The sequence below is a fragment of the Tachypleus tridentatus genome, chromosome 10 (genome assembly GCF_004210375.1).
Source record: "Tachypleus tridentatus isolate NWPU-2018 chromosome 10, ASM421037v1, whole genome shotgun sequence".
Taxonomy (NCBI): Eukaryota; Metazoa; Arthropoda; class Merostomata; order Xiphosura; family Limulidae; genus Tachypleus; species Tachypleus tridentatus.
In genome coordinates, this window is record NC_134834.1 from 156002493 (window position 1) to 156024016 (window position 21524).

The following is a 21524-nucleotide window of genomic DNA, read 5'->3' on the forward strand; positions in this document are numbered from 1 at the left end:
CATAGGAAGTGAAGACGAAAAAAGATGAGATGTAATTGTGTACGTACTTCATCGTTTAAGTAATTTAATCACAAAATCCAAAACTGATATTAGTACAAATGGCTTTTCAGTTAATCTTATGTATCATCATTGAATTCTGTTATTGATGAAAGGCTTTTATGGGTAGCGACTTGTGAGAAACAAGAGACAGATATGAAATGTTATGTAAACCCCCCCCCCTTTGATTTTTGTCTGGATTAGCCAAACTAAGAAGAAATATAAAAAAGAAAAAAACAACATTTGCACTGTACGTCATTTTTATCACAAATATCTGGTTTATTACATATATATATATATATATATGCTTGACACTGCCAGAAACGTTGCATAATATATATGTATATAATATTATTTAACATTTCGGGCAGTATCAAGAAATATATACTGATAGCTTAGATATTGCAAGAACCATTGAATGAAGCGAAAGCAAAGGAGAATATGTTTAGCACAATCCACTCAACATTCATCATATTCGTCACCAACAACTGTATCGCCCTCTGTGCGATACAGCTAACGTCATTTATTCTTTGATGACGTTATTGCGGTTCTGGAGTATTTCTTGAGAGTACTTCAATTAATCTAGTGTTGGTCTATGTTATCATGCAACAGCATAAGTTGTATTGAAGTTATATTAAAGTATGACCTGTTAAATGCTGGTTAATTGAAGAATAACTGTCCAAAACTTACGCAAATGGCTTTTGCAAAGCGATATTTTATCAATTCTATGTCTGACTATATTACTGGAGAGTCTGTGCGAATTCAGCATCAACAAATAAAACAGCGTTGTATGGATGTTGTAAAACATATTTTTGCTAAACAAGGCAATAGTTTCCGAGATTGTGATGGTGGTTTGTATGTTGGTGTTGCAGGTGTCTCATATATGTGCTATTACCTCTCACAGAAGCAAAGCTTTTGTGAGGAGAAGAAAATGTTTTTGAAGAATGCAGAGGAATACTTAACTACTGCATTAGCTAATGCAGAGCAGTCTAAATTTCAAAGTGATAAGTCAATGCAGTTTGGATTTCTTCTTGGAAATGGAGGCGTATATGCAATTTCAGCCCTACTCTTCGATGCTTTAGGCAAGAAAGATCATTGTGACAAGTTTATACAACAATACGTAACTCTTGCAGATGTAGGAATTCCAGTACACTTTTTACGTTGTGGCTCGGATGAATTATTTGTTGGAAGAGCTGGCTATCTTTGTGGAGCTTTACTGTTGAACAAAAAATTTAAAACACAGGTAAATCAGGAGTTAAATAACTTTCAATTTTGTAAGTCACTTAATCAGTAAGTATGGCGGGAAAGTTGCTAGTAATATTGCCATTATTATATCAATAAACGACCATTTAGATCAAAAGCTATATATTTAAAGCAATTTTAACATCAGTTTCTATTTTCTTTGTGGTTAAGTTCTATCAGTGATAATGCAGGAACTGTAATATATATATATATTATAGAAAGATACAAACATAAACTAGAACTTTGCAAAATACATGTTTAATTAATCAAGGTAAACCACCTTACAAAAGAAAAACAACAATCTAAAGCATCAGAATTGAAGTAAATGTACTTCTTCACAATCTTTCCAAATTTAAAAACATAACTATGATTAATAACAATAACTATTCCATGAGGGTAATTGTTCAAAAATGTTTTAACTCTTTGAGAAATAGTCTTGCCAGATGACAGGTCTGCACCTGAATTTCCTAAGTTTTAACTTACTGACTTTAGAGTCTAATGTTGTTTCTTACCTTTTCCTCCCATTACTTAAGCAGACTGTGCACCACTTCAAAGATTATCTGTGTTCCTAGTATTTAAAGGTAATTCAAATGTTGTTTTTCTCTGCTTCAGAAAGAACAAGTCCAAAACTAGCCTGATTTTAGAGCTCCTTTCTCTTTTGAAGTTAAACTAGCTATCATTCTAGGCATGTTGGTTAATTGTATAGAAAAGTAAAACTGCTTTAATAATAATAACCATATCTGTATTTTTCTCTTACAATTCTGTCCTTAAATCTCAATAATGTTGTTTTCAAAATGCTTTCTATATTTGTGGATTTTAAACTTCTAACAATATTGAAAACCTTAATTCTGACAATATTCAGCACCTATTGTTGTGTAACTATTACATCTGTTTTAAGAGATTGTCTGACTATATTACTTGCATTCTAGTCTATATTATCTTTTCTGTATAAAACATGTTAATAACCACTCTAAACCTGAAGTTATCCTGGTAGGTCTTTTATGATCTGTCTCCAAAAACTGAACATCACTTTTAAATTAGGCAATCAAAACAGAACATAATACTTCAAGTGAGGCCTAACCACCATCCTATAAAGTAAACTAATGATCTCCTGGAATCTAATATTTCAAGTACTTGATCTAAAAATCCTGTTTTTCTTACTACTAGTTAGCACACATTGTTTAAAAGGCTTTATAAACTGTAAAAGCTGTTCTTAGATCCTTTTTCATTTCAGTGCCTTGGTGAGCTTTACAGGAAAAGCTAGTAGATTTGTAATTTGTCAGTTCTTTTTTAAAAATATAACTTGTTACAACCTTCCAGCTTTCACAACTGCTTGGTAACAGAAACACAGTAAAATTTTAAGTTTTTCAAGGTTTTAAGGTAAATCTTGTTATAGTAAAGGTTAGAATACTTTTTCGGATTATCCATCTAGTCTCTTATCTACACATAAGAATAATTAATAATACTTTTAAATGTAATACATAATATATCTATACTTCTTTTTTTTGTATCTTATTTATAAAGTAGAGTTGATATCAGTATTGTTAAATAATAAACATTTAATGGCCTGAAATATTCTGAGTCTACATTAGTTAGACATCATAATTCTTTGATCAGCGTAATTTATTTCACATGTAGTTGTACCAGCAAATCAATTTTCATTTATTTGGTATATATTTTCTGTTATAATTTTGTTTTAGTATGAGAGGAAAGTTAACATGAAAGTATCATATTTGTAGCTTAACCAGAAATGGAGTAATTAAACATTTTTACAAAAGAAATCTTTATGCATGCAAACATAGTGCTTTCAAATTTCCTTTCAGTTTTCACTGCCACTTACATATTTTCTCGATGAAAGTAAATCACTTTCACTGATGTTGTATGGTCTTGTATTATTGTACATGATGTAATAAATTTCTTTGAAATACAGGAGTATGTATTGTTTAATAGAAATAGAGTACTAAAAAGAGGGATTTTATAAATAAAATGTGAGTTACAGTCTGTACAAGTTGAGGTTGTTAAAAGTAGTAGTAATGAGGTTGAACCTGTTTGAGTTTCTAGATAGATAGAAGAGGAGAAGGTTTTTAGTTAGAATTTGTTACAGACTACCAGATGAAACTGATGTAATTAATGAGAAATACTACAGTGAGATAGAGAAAATTCAACTGTCAATGGCATTATAATTGTGTGATATTTTAATTTCATGCATATAAATTGAAAAGTGTTAGTCAAATCATGAGGGAGATAAATTTTAGAAATATCTCAGGATGGCTTTCTTTGACAGTTGGTTTAAGAACTTTCTAGGGATAATTCTGTTTTAGATTTATTGTTGACTTCTATTAAAGAAATGGTTGATAAAGGTTGGAGAGCATTTGGATGTGAGGAGGTGAAACAAGAATTGTGTGCTGTGAATTGAGCAACTGAATCAATTAGATACTGACAAAATGTGGGAAATTTTTTAAAAATAAATTCTTAAATATTCAACATTGGCATGTTTCATATAGACGAAAAACAAATGATGGCTGCAGGTAAGAAAATTAGGTTGGCTCATAAGGGATATGAAGGAAAAATTAAAGTTTTGTAAATATAAGTTCACATTCAGTGCAGTGATTGGAGGTTTGATCAAATGGGAAAAACAAAAATATGAAAATAAGTTGTAAATGTAAAAATAAATGCTAAGAATTTCTTTGGATACATCAAGGGTATGTAAAGTGTTAGAACGAGAGTAAAGGCTTTGAGGAATGGTACTCAAAAACTAATATGTAATGAGTATTGGATAGCTGGGTTATTAAATTCTGTTTTTTCTTCAATTTTTATTAATGAAGATATAAGCAATATTCCTAAACCTGAAACAAGATGATCACTTTAGTTTTGAACTTAAGATAAAAAATGGGAAGTTTAAAGCATCTAGACTTGTATAAGGGTTTTGGAAGAGATTGGATATGCGAGTCACTTGCTATTTATGTAAGTCCCTGAATAGCAGACAGGTGCTAGAAGTTTGGAGGTTGGCTAATATTATTAATCTTTTCAAAGAAGGTGACAAAAACTGTAACAGTAATTATAGATCTTTTAGATTCACCTTGATGGTAGGAAATGTTTTTGAAAGTTTGATAAAATATGCTTTGTAAAATAATTTAACAAAGTAAAAATTTTCTGAGATAGTCAACATGGTTTTACCAGAGTTAAAATCTTGTCTTACAAATCTTTTGATATTATTTGAGAAGGTTTGCAGATAGGGTGCAGGTGTGGATGTGTTGAATCTGAATTTTCAGAAAGCATTTGACAAATTGCTACAGAAAAGGTTTGCTAAAATTTATTTCTGTGGATGTGGCTTATTAGATAGAAAACTAGTCAGATGAGAGAAGGCAAGATTTTTATGAATGGATTTCAATCAAGCTGGATTAATGTCACAATTGGGGTACCTTAGGGTTTAGTCTTAGGACATCTGTTCATTTTTATTTACATCAATGACATAGATGAAGGGGTGGTAAATACATTATTTAAATTTACTAATTATATTAAAAGTTTGATTGTTGCTAGTTGTAAGAAGGATGCTACTGCCTTAAAAAAGGATTTGTATTATCTGGCGAGTTGAGTAAACAAATGGCTTATAATGAATGAGTGTGGGATATTGCATTTTGAATTATGAGTATAATTTTGATGGGAATAATATTAACAGTGTCATGGAAGAAAATAATCTGGTCAGTCAGTTTCTTAAGTCATTCAAGCAATGTAATGTTGCTAGAGGCAGGGCAAATAGGACTTTAGATTGTATCTACAGAAATGTTGGAGGTTATAATGTCATTGTATAGGGCATTGTTTAATCTATATTTTGAATATTCTGTTCAGTCTTGGGCTCCTTACCTCGTAAAGGACATTGGATTGTGTGAAAAGGTTTAATGACAAGGGAAAAACAATGTAGGTGGAATCATTCACTGAAAGTATAGTGCTACTACTTATATTATTTGAAAAAGAAATAATTATAATGTACTTTTTATTACAGTTTATAGTTTTTACAATAAGATTAGTTTTTAGAACAGGTACGATGTTTTTATCACTGGTGTGATCATTACACTTTTTTATCAGTAAGTGAACTTAAAATGAAACTATCAAGTACTTTCTTTTTTTTATACACTTTCCAGTAGTTATTAAAAATAACTAAATTTAGACTTTATGATGTAGAAAGGATGTTACATTTGCTGAAAAGGTAAAGAGGAGAGTTACTTTAGAAGGCTGTTGATTTAAAATATGTTCACTATGATGTTACACTTAAGTTGGAAGATTTAGGGGATTTGAATCAGCTGTTCAAGAATGATGCAAGTTTAGATACACTACTTATAATGTATGTTTTGGATTTCTGTTACTATATTCTGAATATATTTTGTAGCTTTTGAAAAATACAGAGTGGACTGAATATGTAATTATAATGATAAAATGCCCTGACATCTCTGCTAAATTTCTTTATTCTTTACTAAAATTTCATATTCTAGCCTTTATTGTTCTACATCTAGAACACCTTTGTAACAGTGTTAAACTGACAAATTTAAAGAAAAATGGACATGTATGTATATATATATGACCAGTGTGTTGTGACATGATCAAAATCAAGTTTTGTTATATGGGTACATAGCTAAATACTCTTGTATAATGTAAAAAAAAAAGTTTATATATTATAAAAATAATATCAATTTAATGTTCATTATATACAATAGGTAATATAAGACTAGGAGAAAAAAGTTTATAATGCTTTTGTGTATATATAAATAATGACATATGTCTGAACCAAATTATTACAGTGATATGAAATGTGCTGGGACCAATTGCAGAGCTCTGTGATGTTTAACCATTAAAATGGTCAGTCACTAATGGGTAATTTGTGGTTGCTTGTATCTGATGATTAATGCTTGTTTCGTATTTACTCTACAGAAAATATTTTGCTTAATAATGTAAAGATGTTGAAGGATTTTTCTGGAGTGTTTTCCTGATAAATATTTGGTTTCAAATTACAGAATGAACAATAGTTACATACTTTGGGAATCTGTTATATACTTAATGCCTGTTTCACCTGTAACAGATTGACTGTTATACATTTAGTTTAATACTTATATTTATTTCAGTATAGTGTTTTTTTATGCATGTGATGTACATATTTCGATGTGTATTATTCAAGTCCTGCCTATTCTCTAAATTTGTAGTAGATTCATGAGAGTAAGAACCAATGACATTTGTTTTATAAAACTGTTAGCATCTTTACAAGCATTGTTGAACCTTTCAGAATCTTGTGTATATGTAAACTGACAAGCCTAGAGATAGTTATTATCTTTTAGCCACAGTCAGTATACTATAAACCTGAGAAGCTATAATTGGGATTAACACTTATTAATCGGTAAACCAGAGAATTGGACTGGAAACATTTATAGTTTTTGAGCATTATAAACCATTTATCTTCTGTGAATTAACTTTGAACATTAGTTTTTTACGAGGACATTAGATATTATTGTCAGCAAAAACTTATGGATGCTTCAAGCTTAACCAGCTGTTAAAAGAGATATACAAGTATATAAACAATGAATTAATTTGCTCTCTGTGAATGTTGATTAAAAAAAAAAGTTCCAAACTTCAGATATAAGACTCTTTTGTTTGAAAAACTCTTGTACATAAACAATCAATTGTAATAACTATTAGTAATAACCTTTATTATAAATAGTTTTTTGTTTGTATGTAAAAATAAATTTGTGTTTTAAAAAGAAAATTGTGTGTATCAATCTTGTTGGCAAATAACGTAAATTTGATACATATTAATATTTAATTAACTTATAAATTCAAAAATCTGGTTATTTGAACTGGTAATGTGTAATGTATGTAATATAATAAATCGGAGGCTTGTTCGAGATAAATTATAATACCTAACATAATAAATTGCCCCTTTGTGTGGATTCCTGTACATGTTGAGGAGGCCTCTCAGAAAAGGTTCTGTTCTTTCAATTTCCCTCGTCTGGGATCCAAGCATCCGCCCACATGTTTACAATGCTTGGTGACCTGTGAATGGAAGAAGAGGATCCTGGTGGTTGAGGGGTTTAACCCAAACACACCATTTTGACCTTGAATTCCTGTAGATGAGCAACTTTGGGGTAGCCCCCCCAGAGTCGATCAGCTGGTTCACTTGGGATAGGGTCAACTTACTACCAGAGTTGGATGTTCTCGATGTGTGTTGTGAATGTTGAATCTGATGCTGGAGTATGGGTATAGTGCTCACAAAACCCTGGTGTTGCTGTAGTGTTATTGTTTGGCAATGCTAGATCCACTTCCTTTGTTTCTGGATTCGGGTGTTTCCTTGGGTCTGTCTTCTTCTCCAGCCCCAAGATGCAGAATGGTCATTCCTTCATGCCCTTAATCACTGGAATCTTCTTCCAACAATGGAGACCTGCCAAACTGACCCAGGGTAGGATCCATGGAGGTCTATAGACCTTCATGAAATAAAGAAAAAAAGACAAGGTTGACTGACAACAGAAGGGCTCTTCACCCAATTTGCCTATACATAAATAAAAATAGCCACTTTGATACAATGAAACTGTTGAGGTTTACATTCAGATCACAATCATACGTATTTTATTAACATGCTGTCTTTACAACCAAGAATGATGATACCATTTTAAACATATTTATAAGGTAGGTTTGCCCTTGATATTAGCCAATGTCATAGGTGATACTGGCCACCTCACTCATGTTTTTACATTTTTAAGAGCTATTGGTCTTTTTAGCTTTTAATTTAAGGTTTTTATTGGACTATACACTGTTTTAGCATGATTTTGTTTACACATTTTAATTTTATTTTGACTTGAACCCAGGACTGGAAAGGCCAACTTCAGGTGACTGACAGCAAGTTTGAATTTAATGCTTCAGTCTTCCTGGTGGGTCTTAATTTTACATATTTTTATCTTAATTTCAATATACCATTATTGTATACTACATCTTGTTTGGCATGGATGGCCTAGTAGCTTTGTGGCAATAAACATGAAATACTTACCTACCGGATCTTGTTTCGGGACCTGTTGTGGTTGGAGTAAGGCCTACTTTGCCAATTTAGGGTGTATCATTATTGTTGGGAAATGATTTGGTTGGTGGCAAAATTTTTCCCAAATCCTAAATGGTTAGTGAGCTGATCACTGTTTTATCTGAGGATGATGTTTTTGTGGAGAATCCTCAAGTATTTCCGTTTTGTGCTCAGGTGAAGAAATTAAATCAAAAAGAAATGATAGACATGTTCAGAGGACAACATTATAGATTTGTCTCAAATATTTTTTTGGACCCAATGAGGACCATGTAAATAATTGTCTTACTGACAATTCATTGGTGAGCAACAATGATGAAAGTGAGGGATCTGGCTTATCTGCTGAAGTTCTGTTTGCTAGAAGTAAACTGATTGCTGAGCAAGTAAAAAATTCAAAGTTCTCATCACTGTTTAAATATTCATTCCTAAAGAATGAACTGGAGAAAGGTCCTAAAGTTACTTTTCCAAAAATGAGAAAATGGAGACCATCAAATGTACCAATTTTTAGAATAACAGTCTGTAGTTTATCAAATTGTTGTTCCAAAAGCATATCATTCTGATATATTGAAAGTGGTCCATGAACTCTCCATGGATGGTCATTTAAGAGTCAACAAGATGTTTTACAAAGTTATGAGACATTTCTTTTGGTCTAAAATTAAGGCAAGACATTTCCCAGTTTTGTAAAACATGTCATACCTGTCAGTTGGTTGTAAAACCTAACGAGAAAAATTCTTGTTGCTCCTTTGAAACCTGCCCCAACTTTTGAAGAACCCTTCAGTTGTATGATTATTTACTGTGTTGGACCTTTACCAAAAACTTGATTAGGTAACCAGTGTTTCTTCCTTGACTGTCATGTGTTTATCCACTCAATTCCCTAAAGTTATCTCCTTTAGAAACATTTCAGCCAAAAAATATCTAAAACTTTGATTAATTTCTTCACTTTGTTGGCTTTCCCATATAAATTCAGTTTTATCAGGGATAAATTTTCTGTCTGGTTTGTTGTGAAATGCTGTATACCAGCTCGGTGCTAAACGGATCAAATCTGGTTTGTACCATCATGAATCACGAAGTGTTCTTAAGAGATTTCCCTTTACCTTGAAAAATGTGATTTAGATATACTGTCTTAATAATGAGAAGTATTGAGATGAAGAAAGTAAGTTATAATTATTTATTGTTCGTGAGTTGGTTCAGGAGCTGTTACAGTTTAGCATGTTCAAGTTGGTGTTTGGCCATTCAGTTTGTGGCCCATTGAAGTTCTTGAAGAAATAGTGGTTGGAAGATGACCCAAAATAAATGCTCTTACTGAACTGTGTTTCCAAGTTTTTGCCCAGAATGTTAGATGGTTATGAATTGGCTCAAGAAAATTTAAAACTATCCTAAGCTAGAATGAAAAATGTTTATGACCAGAAGGCTGGAGTGTACAAGTTGTGTAATGGTGACATGGTCTTAGAATTGATACCTATTATGAGACACCCACTCAAGGCTAGGTACCATAGTCCCAATGAAGTTGTTGGGAAAGTCAGTGTGACAGACTATGTTGCAAAAACACCTGATCGTCAAAAAGCAACCCAGCTGTGTTATGTCAGCATGACAAGATCTATTGTGCCAATATAAAGATAGACAAGACAGACCTCATGTAATATAAGATCAAGAGAACACAATGGATCTGGTTAAAATGAAGCCCTATAGATACTTTACTCAATAAAGAAATTTTGTAAATGTTTCTCTTAAAGAGGGGATTATTGTTGTATATACAGAAGTCTTCAGCTTAAGAATTACTATTTAGTAATTCATTACTTAATCATTGTTCAGTTTTCATAACAAGTGTTAAAAGTTAATTATTTTAAAAGTGATAATAATGACGAATTTTGTTATGCAACTCTACAAGTCATACATTGTGTAGGTAGTTTAATTATCAGTGATGTCGAGAAAGCCCACTTGTAGAGAAAAATATATATGTAAAAATGGCTCGTTTGGGTTGAGAAAATATTTTACATATATAGGTAGTTTAATTGTTGTACTTAGCTTGTGTAGTATTGTTTTCTTTTTATGTGTAATATTCTTGTTACTAGAGGGCTAAATTTTTCTGTTGTGGGTTATAAATATGTGCAGATACGGAAATAAGATAAGGTAATCTAAGATAATGAAAGTGAAAGTAAAACAGTGAATTTAAACTGCATGATTGTTAGTTTAGCCATATCAGTTGATTTCTAAAATGCATTTCATGGCATGTATTGTAACAATCCAGTAGAGGAGGCTAATTTGTCTTGTCAAAATGTATTCTGAAGTAATTGAATCTTCCTGTGTGGACTTTGACAAAAAGGAGACATCAGTATTTTTCAGTGTATAAGACAAACTTTTTTTCCAAAAAAAAAGGGGGCTTAAAACTTCCTACATCCTGTACACTGTAGGTCAAAAGTTTTTTTGCCTCACTAGGCATACTGTACCTTATACAGCAAGGACTACAAACTAGCATGATCAACATTTACATTTCCCTGGGCTTGTTTTCTTTGTTTCATAGGCTAAAGAAAATGGGTTATTACACTATGCAACAAATTTTGTTTCTGGATAGTATGTTGTAAAAATACAGAAAGTGGCCATTATTCCCTTCAAACTTTGCTTTTGTGACCAGGATATTGAAATTTAGAAATTAACTTATTTTCTATGTAAAAACAGGCAAATTTGCACATTTCCATTTACATAAAACAACATATGAATCAAGATTTACATGTATTTATACTAAAGCTATACAAAAATGAACAAAAATGCTTAGAAGTGAGTAGTTTTTCGAGATTTGAGACTGTAATGTAAATCACTTTCATGTATCAGCCCCCAAATATAGTCTCCCATTATGTTTTTGTTTTATGCTCCTATGTCACAAAAGCAAAGTTTGAAGGTCTTTTCCATTTACTTTAGGCATATGCAATTGGGAAATAAGACTTTCTGCCCAGGAACAAGAAAAAGTAGACATTTTGTTACATGGTGTTATGGGAAATGACTGTAGAACAGTGTTCCATTAAGGGAACCTTTCTTTAACTGAAATTAGACATTGTACTAACATTAATATCCATAAAGAACACAATAAAAACACACAAGTTTGGAGATTGATAGTAATTGTGAGCACAAAATTCTATGTGGGCAGCTAATGCAAGTTCAAAATATGAGGAGAGTATACACATCAAGATGTCTGCCGGCCGAGGCTCACTGTCATCACCCGTCAACACAGAGTGAGGTAGGGAGCATGCACTCTACCATATATCTCTGTGGCTTCAGGTCTGAATGAAGGTAAACAAGCTTATGCCACCTCCTCTCATACATCCTCTTTGGCTGATACCATCTTTTGACTAATGGTGGAGTATGAGGCATATAGAATACAAAAGGCACACTATAACAGCCACAAGGTGAGCATGCTGATTGGCAGAAATGAGGTTGTGAGGCACACCACAACCACTCATTGGCCTGTAGGGTTCATCCTTTATTTTGTGAAAAAGCTGGGGACACACTGATCCTTATGTGACAAAAAAGTCATTTTTAGGGAATGTAAAAAAATATCAAGTGGAATACCATGTAAAAGCAAAAAAGACATTACCACAATATAAAATTTAAGCTAGATATCATAAAGTATGCAAAGGAACATGGTAGTAGAGCAGCTGAATGAGCTTTTGGGCCATTATCAACTGAAAAAATTATTTATATTTGGCGTAACTAAGAAGATCACAGTCAGCTAGGAGTAGTAAATGCAGCTTCAGAGGTAAGAAAGCAAAATGGCCAGAACTTGAAGAAGAATTATACTCTTGGGTAACAGAATAGAGAAGTCAAGGCATTGTACTTTATACAGCAGTGATAATTTTCAAAGGAAAACAGATAACTCAGGAAAAAACTTGTGATAATTTTACTGGTCATACAACTTGGTATTACAAATTTATGAAACAAAAACCTAGTGATATGAAGAAGAACCAAAGTAGCACAGAGGATGCCAGAAAAGTATGAGAATAAAATTTTAGAATTCTATACATATATAATCAACACAAGAAACTCAACAAATTTTGAGCTGTCTCAAATTGCTAATATGGATGAGGTACCACTAACTTTTGATGTTCCAACTAATAAAACTGCTGACAAGAAGGACACTTAGAGTATAACTATAGAAACAAGTTGTCATGATAAAACCCATTACACAGTGGTATTATCATGCTGGGCCAGTGGATTAAAACTTCCACCAATGCTGATATTTAAAAAAAAGACCTTGTCAAAAGAAAAGTTGCCAAATGGTGTTCTTGTTCATGTCTATTAAAAGGGATGAATGGATGAAGATGGGATGAAGTTGTGGCTAAATATCCAGGTGGATTATTGAAAGCCCTGTCCTTGCTTGTATGAGATTCTTTTAGAGTACATAAGACTGATGCAGTTAAGAAAAAATTGCCCAAATGAAGATCCAACTGGCTGTTATACCTGGTGGGCTAACAAGCCAATTACAACCACTGGATGTATCTATCAATAAGTCCTTCATGCATGAGGAGTGGAATAAATGGATGCAGATGGTCGACTACAAAGTGATTCTTACAGGAAGATTCTTACTTACACACAATTGGGTGAAAAGCTCATGAAACAGAGTTAAGATGAAAATGGCAATAAAGGCATTTAAAAATGTGGCATAAGCAATTCCCTTGATGGTAGTGAAGGTGATATCCTGTTTGAGGAAAGTGGTGACTCAGGTAAGAATGAACCTTCAGAACTTGATTTCAGTGACAGTGATGCATAAAGATTTTAAATACCACTTTTAAAGACTTTGAAGTGGTTTATGGGGAGTAAGCAGTTTTTTTGTTTCCTAAATGTTTAAAAGTACCAAACCTTTTTTCTTCTGTAAAGTGTGGAAACTGTAATAAGGGTGTTCAAAAAGTATAGTGTGAACAATTGCCTTAATGGCACCAAAGATGATATTGTTTGAGGACAAGTGAGAGTGAACATTCAGAACTTGTTTTCAGTGAATTCAGTGATGCAAAAGAAGATTTTAAAAGTTTTCATAATGAATGAACAATGTTTTGATGTAAATGTATGAAACAACCATATTTTATTTTATTGTGGACACTACTTTTGAAGCATTCTAAAGAATAATAAAAGATTATGCTGATGTTGAAAAAATAAATAAATGATAACTGAATTTTTTTTTTTTTCCCTGAAGATAGCCTTGAAAATAGGGGTACATTTTATACCAAGGTGCATCTTGTTCACCGAAAAATATGGTAGTCAGAGCTCTGGTTACAACTGTTGTAACCAACAGTTACAGTGGTAATTTTAAAGTGAGTGCCACAGCCTTATATGGTAACAAGAGAATAGAGGAGAATAATTTGCCCTGTGAAAAGGGTGTTCTAAAATATATAAACTTACCTCTGTGGACTTTGGTGAAAAAAAGAGACACTTACTTAAATCTCTGGGCATAACTGTGATAACCAACAGTGCAACAATATTTTTGTTAACATTTTACTTGAGTATATGCTATTTTGAAGTAAGTGTATTGTGTGCTGTTTATTGTTGAAATTTATTGCTGACAAGTCACAGACACCTACTGTAAAAACGTTGGCCCTGTTAAACCTGACAAGCAGTAAGTTGCATTTGAATTAATTTAAGTTTTAAAAATAGAATCAAATCAGAGTTGATAGAATATTGGTTTGCATCTGCAATATTTATCATAGGTTGTGTTGTTCTCATAAAATGAAAAGAACAAAAATGCAATAAACCTAATGAGTATTTGTAGAACATTTGAGGATTATTGCACCAGATTTATAAATAGTAAAGGAAAAGGTGGTTTCAGGAAAAGAAAAAAAAATACTATGCACTATTATGAGTTGTCCAATTCATTTAAAATGGCTGTTAAAATTTTTGCTTTTTACATAAATCTATTTTTGTATATATAAAGAGCTTGTGAACATAAAATCATTTTGCTACCAACTTTTCAGACAGGTAAATTCTCACTGGTGCTGTTATAAAGTTACCTTCTATCTCTGATATTTATATATGTAGCAATATTTTCATTTCCATATTTTTGTAATCAAGCTTACGTTGAGGTTTGAGTATGTTGGATAAACTCATTAGTCACATAGAAGTGTCCTTTAAAAAAATACGTATTAGTTACATTGCTATTTTTGATGTACAGCTGTATAATGCTGAGAAAGGCAAGAAACCAAAGTGCTGAGTAAAAAAATATATATATTTTTTGAGATTACAGATCATTTCATCATCATAATTATGATTATAAACAGCATCTAAATATATTCTCTAGTGATCTTCCATTAAGGAACTTTCTACAGTATTAAGATTTTATAGCAAATTAAAAAAAAACTCAATAATAATAATAATAAAACATTACCAACTACAGTTTTAACATTTATAATTGGAAATGTATTGAAAAGAAAACAATTGTTACCAAAGTTGACATGAGTTACACCTGTGTCAGATACACACTATAACGTATTACAGGAAGAGTTATTATTTTTGGAACTACTGATGTCAAATTGTAATAAAAAATATATAAACCTTTTGTAATATAATAATTTTACTTGCTTTTTCAGGTGGTGCCATTTAGTAAAATTGAAGCAGTGTGTGCTTCCATTATTCAGGCAGGACGAGAATATGCCAAAAGACATCAATCTCCTGCACCATTAATGTATGCTTACTACAAAACAGAATATTTAGGTAATTACTCATTTTAATGTACACTTGTATATAGTTTGTGAGAAAGTAAATGTAAAAATGTTTTTTGTGGTTATATTGACATGCTTCCTTTAAAGTTGGTTCCTTTACACAATACTAAAGGATAAAATATCATTTATTTGTGATGATAGTAAAAATGATGCACAAGTATGGTTAATTCCAAGTAAAACTTGACAAAAATGGGTTTTAATTTTCTATTTTTTACTTTTCTATTTTGAAAATTACATGTATATTATGCAGTTTGTATAGAAATAGGACTGTTAGTTTTGATAAAATTATTATAAAGTGTAATTGTTGAAATACACTCAGAACTTTCATTTAAGCACTTAGCTACATTGTACAGTGAAGAAAAATAATATAGCTCTTAAAGCTTTATACTGAAATTTTGAATTTAAATGTAAGAATATCATATGTATTTAGAAATCCTGTGCAAGATTCTATTAATATTTGATATGGAATACTTTGTACATTGATACTGTAATAACCAGTGAATTCCATATAGATCTTGCCAGCTTTTAGTTATATTTTTCTAAACTATATAGGCAGCAAATTGCTTATTGTTCTTATGACTTTGTTGGTTAAAGGACTCCTAATAACATATGATTCATATAAAGCAACTTAAATAAAAATGCCAATTGATCTGTTCCCTGCTGGTACAGTGGTTAGTCTACAGATTTACAATGCTAAAATCAGGGATTTGATTCTCCTTGGTGGATTCAGCAGATAGTCCAATGTGGCTTTGCTATAAGAAAGTACACACCAGTTGATCTTAGTAATTACTGCTATGTTACCCAATGTATTTTACATGGAAAATTAGTTATTTCAATTTATTTTGTCACTTCTTTACACTGTGTATTATTACAGGCAAATACATAGATTTATTCAGTATCACGTAATATGTGGACCTCACTAGTAGTGAATGGTATGAAAACCAGTCACTAATTTAAGGATTAATACAAAAAAGATATCAACAGGTAACTAGAATTATATCTGGTTTAAGTTGTTTTAAATTATATTGTATACTAACTAATACAGCAGTGTTAATAGTACATCAACATTGCTGTAGTATATTAAGATCTGAAAATACAAAGAAGTAATTACATTTCTTTGTATTTTCAGAATCTGTGCTAACATTACTGAAAAAGTGAGAAATGTATGGATTCAAGCTCAATACATATGTGCATGTTTATCTTAATGTCTAGTATGTTATCCTTGGTATTACCAAGGTAAATTTTATGAAACTGCTCTTTCTTCAAACTTGAATCTTCAACACTTTGAAAAGAAAGGCATTTTGTTGGTCAGAGATTGGTTACAGTTTTTTATATCCAAAAAAGTTGTGTAACACCATAAGCAAAGGAACACATTTAAAATGTGGATAAAACATTTAATAATTTGTATATGATGTCTGCTTTCTTTTCAAAATTTGGAACAATACTTTAGGGGCAGCCCATGGGCTATCAGCCATCCTCCAGATGCTTCTTAGTTTCCCAGAATACTTGGCAGCTAATCCTGATGCTGAGAAAGATGTACGACAGACTGTAGACTTTATGTTAAGCTTACAGACTTCAAGTGGAAACTTTCCTTGTGCCATGGATGAGGTTGCTATTCCCCGTCCTGAACCAGAGGAATTAATTCATTGGTGTCATGGTGCTCCAGGTAGGCAGTGGGAGTAAATTAGTTGTGTCACTTAGTGGTTAGTATCAATAGCATATGTTAAGAAAGAATTTATATGTAACATACACAAGTTTAATGAAAAAAATATAAAAAATGTTAAGTACAGAATAGCTTGTTTTTGTGAAGTCTACTTATGTATCATTCATTAACCTTAAAGGTTTGCTTTTTAAAAAAAAAAAGAAATTATTCAAAAGCATTATTAGAATTTTATCTAATGAAAACAGATGTTTTAAAGAATTTTCCAAACAGAAAATTCAATAAAAATAAGAATAACACATTCTTACAGTTTTAGATGTATTTTATAATATACTGATGTAGAATTAGGAGTACAAAATATTAAATACTTATGATAATCTGTAATTCTATGAACCAGTCCAGTCTCTTCAAATTAGTTAGTAGGTTCAGGTAGAAACTCTTTACAGAAAGAAATACTTCATGTTCTAAACAAAAGTATTTTATTTTAAAAAGAGGATAAGTAAATGTAGTATGATGTAGTTATAAATTTACACTATAACTGAAAAAAATTATCACTTTGGTAACTTATGGTTGGATAACAATCTTTCAAAGAATATGATATTTCCTTGTTTAAAGGCTAAGATTTGTACATATTCAAGTATTGTAAAAATACAGAGAAAGACTTAAAATTATAATTGCTTATTTGGCATTAGAAATAACTAGTAGAAACAATACCTGTTAACAATAAAATATGTGGTTTGTCACATTACTCAATATAGCTTGCTAATAACAGATTTTCTAAAAACAATTTGTGGCCCCTGTTGTATAACTTTAAACAAACTTGAGAAAATAGAAATGTTATTCAGTGGAAAGGAGGAATAAAAAATATAGTTACCAAAGTAACCCTTAGACTGTGAGATGTGTGACATATCACAAACTGGCTGGAATATTTCTTAGTTTTATGTGTGTGATGTATTATTATTATTTAATCAACATTTAGTGTTATTTAGTCAAGATACATCTGTAATTAAAAGTATTTTACATTAGATGATAGCACATTACTTATCAGCTAAAAATTGACTAAAGCATTTTTTAACTTATACTAATTGAGGAGGAAGGAGTACATGAACCAAAAATAAGTTATGTGGATATATATTTATAATGTCAGAAAAACATGTGGGTTCAATAAGTCTTGATACAAAAATGATAAAAATTCAATATGTGTACTTTCACAAGTTGAACCTTTTTTCTCAGGAGGAAAAAAGTCCATTTTTCGAAAGTGGTTGGGTTATAGGGTTTTTATCATTTTGTAGGAACATATAATTTTAATAAAATTTTCAATGTTTAAAGTTGTTCAAATTCAATCTTTTTGGTAATATAGATGCATACATGAATATTCATTTTATATGTTAGTTTTAGACATGAAACTAGGTTTTCTGGTATTAAAGTTTAAGGCAGTTTATAAAGGCCCTCAGTGATACATTTTTTCATTGTTTGGCCTATCTTAGTGTTTCTGTTGTAGTATCCCAAAATTTTTTTTTCTTAACAGCATATACAGACAGATGTAATATAGTGTGCTGTATTTATGTCATTAATGTTTTTATTGATACCATATAAAAGAAAGAGTTAGATGGGCATACAATCACATTAGAGATATTTTATTTATAACTTTTTAGGTGTAGTTTACCTAATGGCCAGAGCATATCGTGTCTGGCATGATGAGAAATATCTGAATGCTTGTCTTCGCTGTGGGGAGTGTGTATGGAAGAAGGGCCTTCTGCGTAAAGGTCCTGGAATTTGTCATGGAGTAGCAGGAAGTGGTTATGTATTCCTACTATTGTATCGACTAACTGCTGATCAGAAACATCTTCATCGTGCTCAGCAGTTTGCTGACTTCATCTTTACAGAAGAGTTTTCAAAGGCCAGAACCCCTGATTGTCCATATAGCCTTTATGAAGGTCTTGCAGGCACTGCCTGCTTCCTTGCAGATCTTCTACAACCAGATTCTTCTGAATTTCCCTTTTTCGACATTTTTTGAACTGTTTAAGTTTTCTTTCTTCAGTTACTCTTATGATACACATGCTTTACAAATGTTTGTATGTCTGCCTTATTTACAACTCTCAAGTAGTAGGTGAATACAGTGGATTCTTGAACTTCTGACAATTCTTGTGTATCTATAGTTTTTATTTTCTTAATGTTTACACAATTTCTGTACTGTATTAGTTGTTAATGTTACTTACACTTACTACAGTTAATTTTTACATTCAACAAAATATTAACACCATGATCTTGCATTAGATCTTCAGATTATAAATAAAAATGTTCAACTTAACAAGCCTATAATTATTTACATGTTGTGAGAGCTGTATTGTATAAATGTAATGCTGCCCAACACTTCTTGGAAGTTCATCAGGTTATTACCACTGTCAAAACAAACAAGAGTTAAAACATTATACGTTTGCCTTTAAGATGTTTTCTCTTAAATTGTAAAGAATCATTACACAGTTGTATAAATTAACTATATCAGACAGATTTTCTTTTCATAATTATTAAGAAGTTCAGTATTTTATATGATGTTTTTCCTTAAGATGTTGTTGTAATGTTTTTTTCTTCAATGTTCTTGGAAAGTCATACAAGTAGTTGTACACTTGAAAAAAAGGTCATGTATCTCCACAGTAGGTTTTTACATATGAATACCATGCTGTTGTTTATCTATCTATATATATATGTGTGTGTCTGACACATTGGTTAAATCCTACATAAAAATATCAGGGTTCATACTCATTTGGATACTAAAAAAATAAAGTATTTCTAAGCAGCAAAGGCTTTTCCAAGACCAGTCTTTCCATTTTTTTTAATCCATCCTGTACAAATTTGAGCTAACATTTTTCACCTTAATTCATACAATATATTTAGGATAAATAAAAAACCGTGCATAATTTAATTATCAACTTCAGTGAGTAACAATCATTTTTCAGGTAACTTCTTTAGTGTTAGTGAATATTTGTCCAAGTGATGAAACTAATAAACTAAATCATTTATACTTTTCAAATGAATAAACAAACTCTAGATATTGAAACTTTCTTTGACTAGAAACTGATGCAATTAGCAAAAGTTAGTTATTTTTCAATCCCTTCAATTTTTTTTTAACAATTTCTGCTTTTACATAGCTGATTTCTTCAAATTTTTAGATTTCATAATTCAAGCTGTTAGGTTGCTGGCAGGCTTAATAAGATGTGGATCCAAGAAATAATTGTGTATACATTTGTGGCAGTCTTTTGTGATGAGCCATCAATGTATCCCTCATAAAACATATAAAGGTTTTGCTAGGTTCTTTCAAGTGACTCAACCACAAAATACATCTGGCAGTATACAATTTATTATGTTGAATAAAACACATTTACTATGAATTTTTAATATATCAAATGAAATACATGTGTTCAAATCTAGGTTCATCATATCAAAAATATGTGTTCAAATCTTGGTACATCATATCAAAAATACAAATGTATTATGATAATGCAAATAGATATATTCAAGACTACTTTTATTAAGCATAAAAACACAATAGATATTTAAGGGAAGTAAAAAACAAATATATTCTGAAAAATATATAAGTAATATAACTCAACTCGGACTTCTGTCTTCTACTACAGTATTCACCCATCACTTCATTTGCTGCAAGATATATATATAATTTTATTAAGGTTAATATTGATTAGCTGGAATCCTTTCAGTCTTTCTAGACCAATCTTATTTCACAACTCAACCAGTTTTTAACATATTAATGCTTGAAAAAGATATTTCAAGACTGCAGAAGAGTGGGTGGAAGAAAAACAAAATTTTTCTTTTCCATTCTTCCACAAGTCCACTTACTTTAACTTATATTTTAGCTCAACTTTACTGATAAATATATAATACAACGTTATTATAGGCTTGAGATCCTTAAAGAGAGATTCAGTAGATTTACGAGTTGTATTCTTCAAGACTTGAATGATCTGGGAATTTCTTCAGGCAACAAACATATCACTGAAGGAACCAGATATTTTGCATACACAGCTGCCTGGATGTGAGGATTGAATAATTTCAGCTCTGCCAAAATTTTGTAACTTTAATTCCTTAAAAACCCACTCTGATCTCAGTTGTTTTTAGAAACTGGCCATAATATTTCACTTACTGATTTCCTCTTAATAGTAGCTTCTTCATCTTTTTGGGTAATAAGTACTTTTGTTTGGTTTCAGTTGCAGATAGAAGCAGTGGTTTTGTGATAATCCTGTAAACATTTTTTTAAATACAGTAGTACATGCTGCCCCCTCCTTCAAATCTGTTTGTGATATCAAGCCAAGTTTCCACATCCATTTCATCTGTGAATCATTCTCTGGTCCTCTTGTCTTGTTTTTAAATTTCATTAAATGAACCCTTTTTCAAAACAACACAAATTCAAATTGACTATATCCAATAATTCACCTACAAGTTTTTTTGTGGAAAAGTTAAAATTCTAAAGTCTGTATAATTTTAATGATAATGTTTTACTTTGAAATGTTTGTTTGTTGTTGAGGTATCTTGTTCACTGAAATAAAGTGATCAAAATCATTTCAGAGTATGTGTTTATTACTGTCAGTGACAAACTTGCAAAGTAGTTATTTTTAATCCCACTCGGTAAAAAAAAATTGGTCTGTAAACTTCATTATTAACAAAAGTGTATAATAACTAACATTTATTAGATAATCTTCAGACAAAATCCAAGAGAAAAAAGTACTGACAGTCCTCTAAAACAAGAATAAAATATCAGTATAGTAATTCACTACCAGTCAGTGTTTATTGACAGCATTAGTTCTTTAAAGACTATTAATAC

At 31.2% G+C, this 21524-nt stretch overlaps 1 protein-coding gene across 1 annotated transcript; it reads left to right on the forward strand.

The window, feature by feature from the left end:
• The first annotated feature begins 533 nt into the window (after nt 1-533).
• On the forward strand, nt 534-21262 carry LOC143230702 (lanC-like protein 3). The gene is made up of 4 exons (XM_076464713.1): nt 534-1279; nt 14899-15022; nt 16481-16696; nt 18346-21262. The coding sequence occupies exons 1-4, from the start codon at nt 731-733 to the stop codon at nt 18705-18707; spliced, it is 1251 nt and encodes a 416-aa protein (XP_076320828.1). The 5' UTR covers nt 534-730; the 3' UTR covers nt 18708-21262.
• Nucleotides 21263-21524: the final 262 nt, after the last annotated feature.

Excerpts from the sequence above, each read along its gene's own strand:
- LOC143230702 (XM_076464713.1), top strand. The coding sequence starts at position 731 with ATGGCTTTTGCAAAGCGATATTTTATCAATTCTATGTCTGACTATATT. Across the intron at positions 1,280-14,898 it reads ACAAAAAATTTAAAACACAG|GTGGTGCCATTTAGTAAAAT; the intron begins GTAAATCAGGAG and ends TTGCTTTTTCAG. Across the intron at positions 16,697-18,345 it reads TTGGTGTCATGGTGCTCCAG|GTGTAGTTTACCTAATGGCC; the intron begins GTAGGCAGTGGG and ends ATAACTTTTTAG.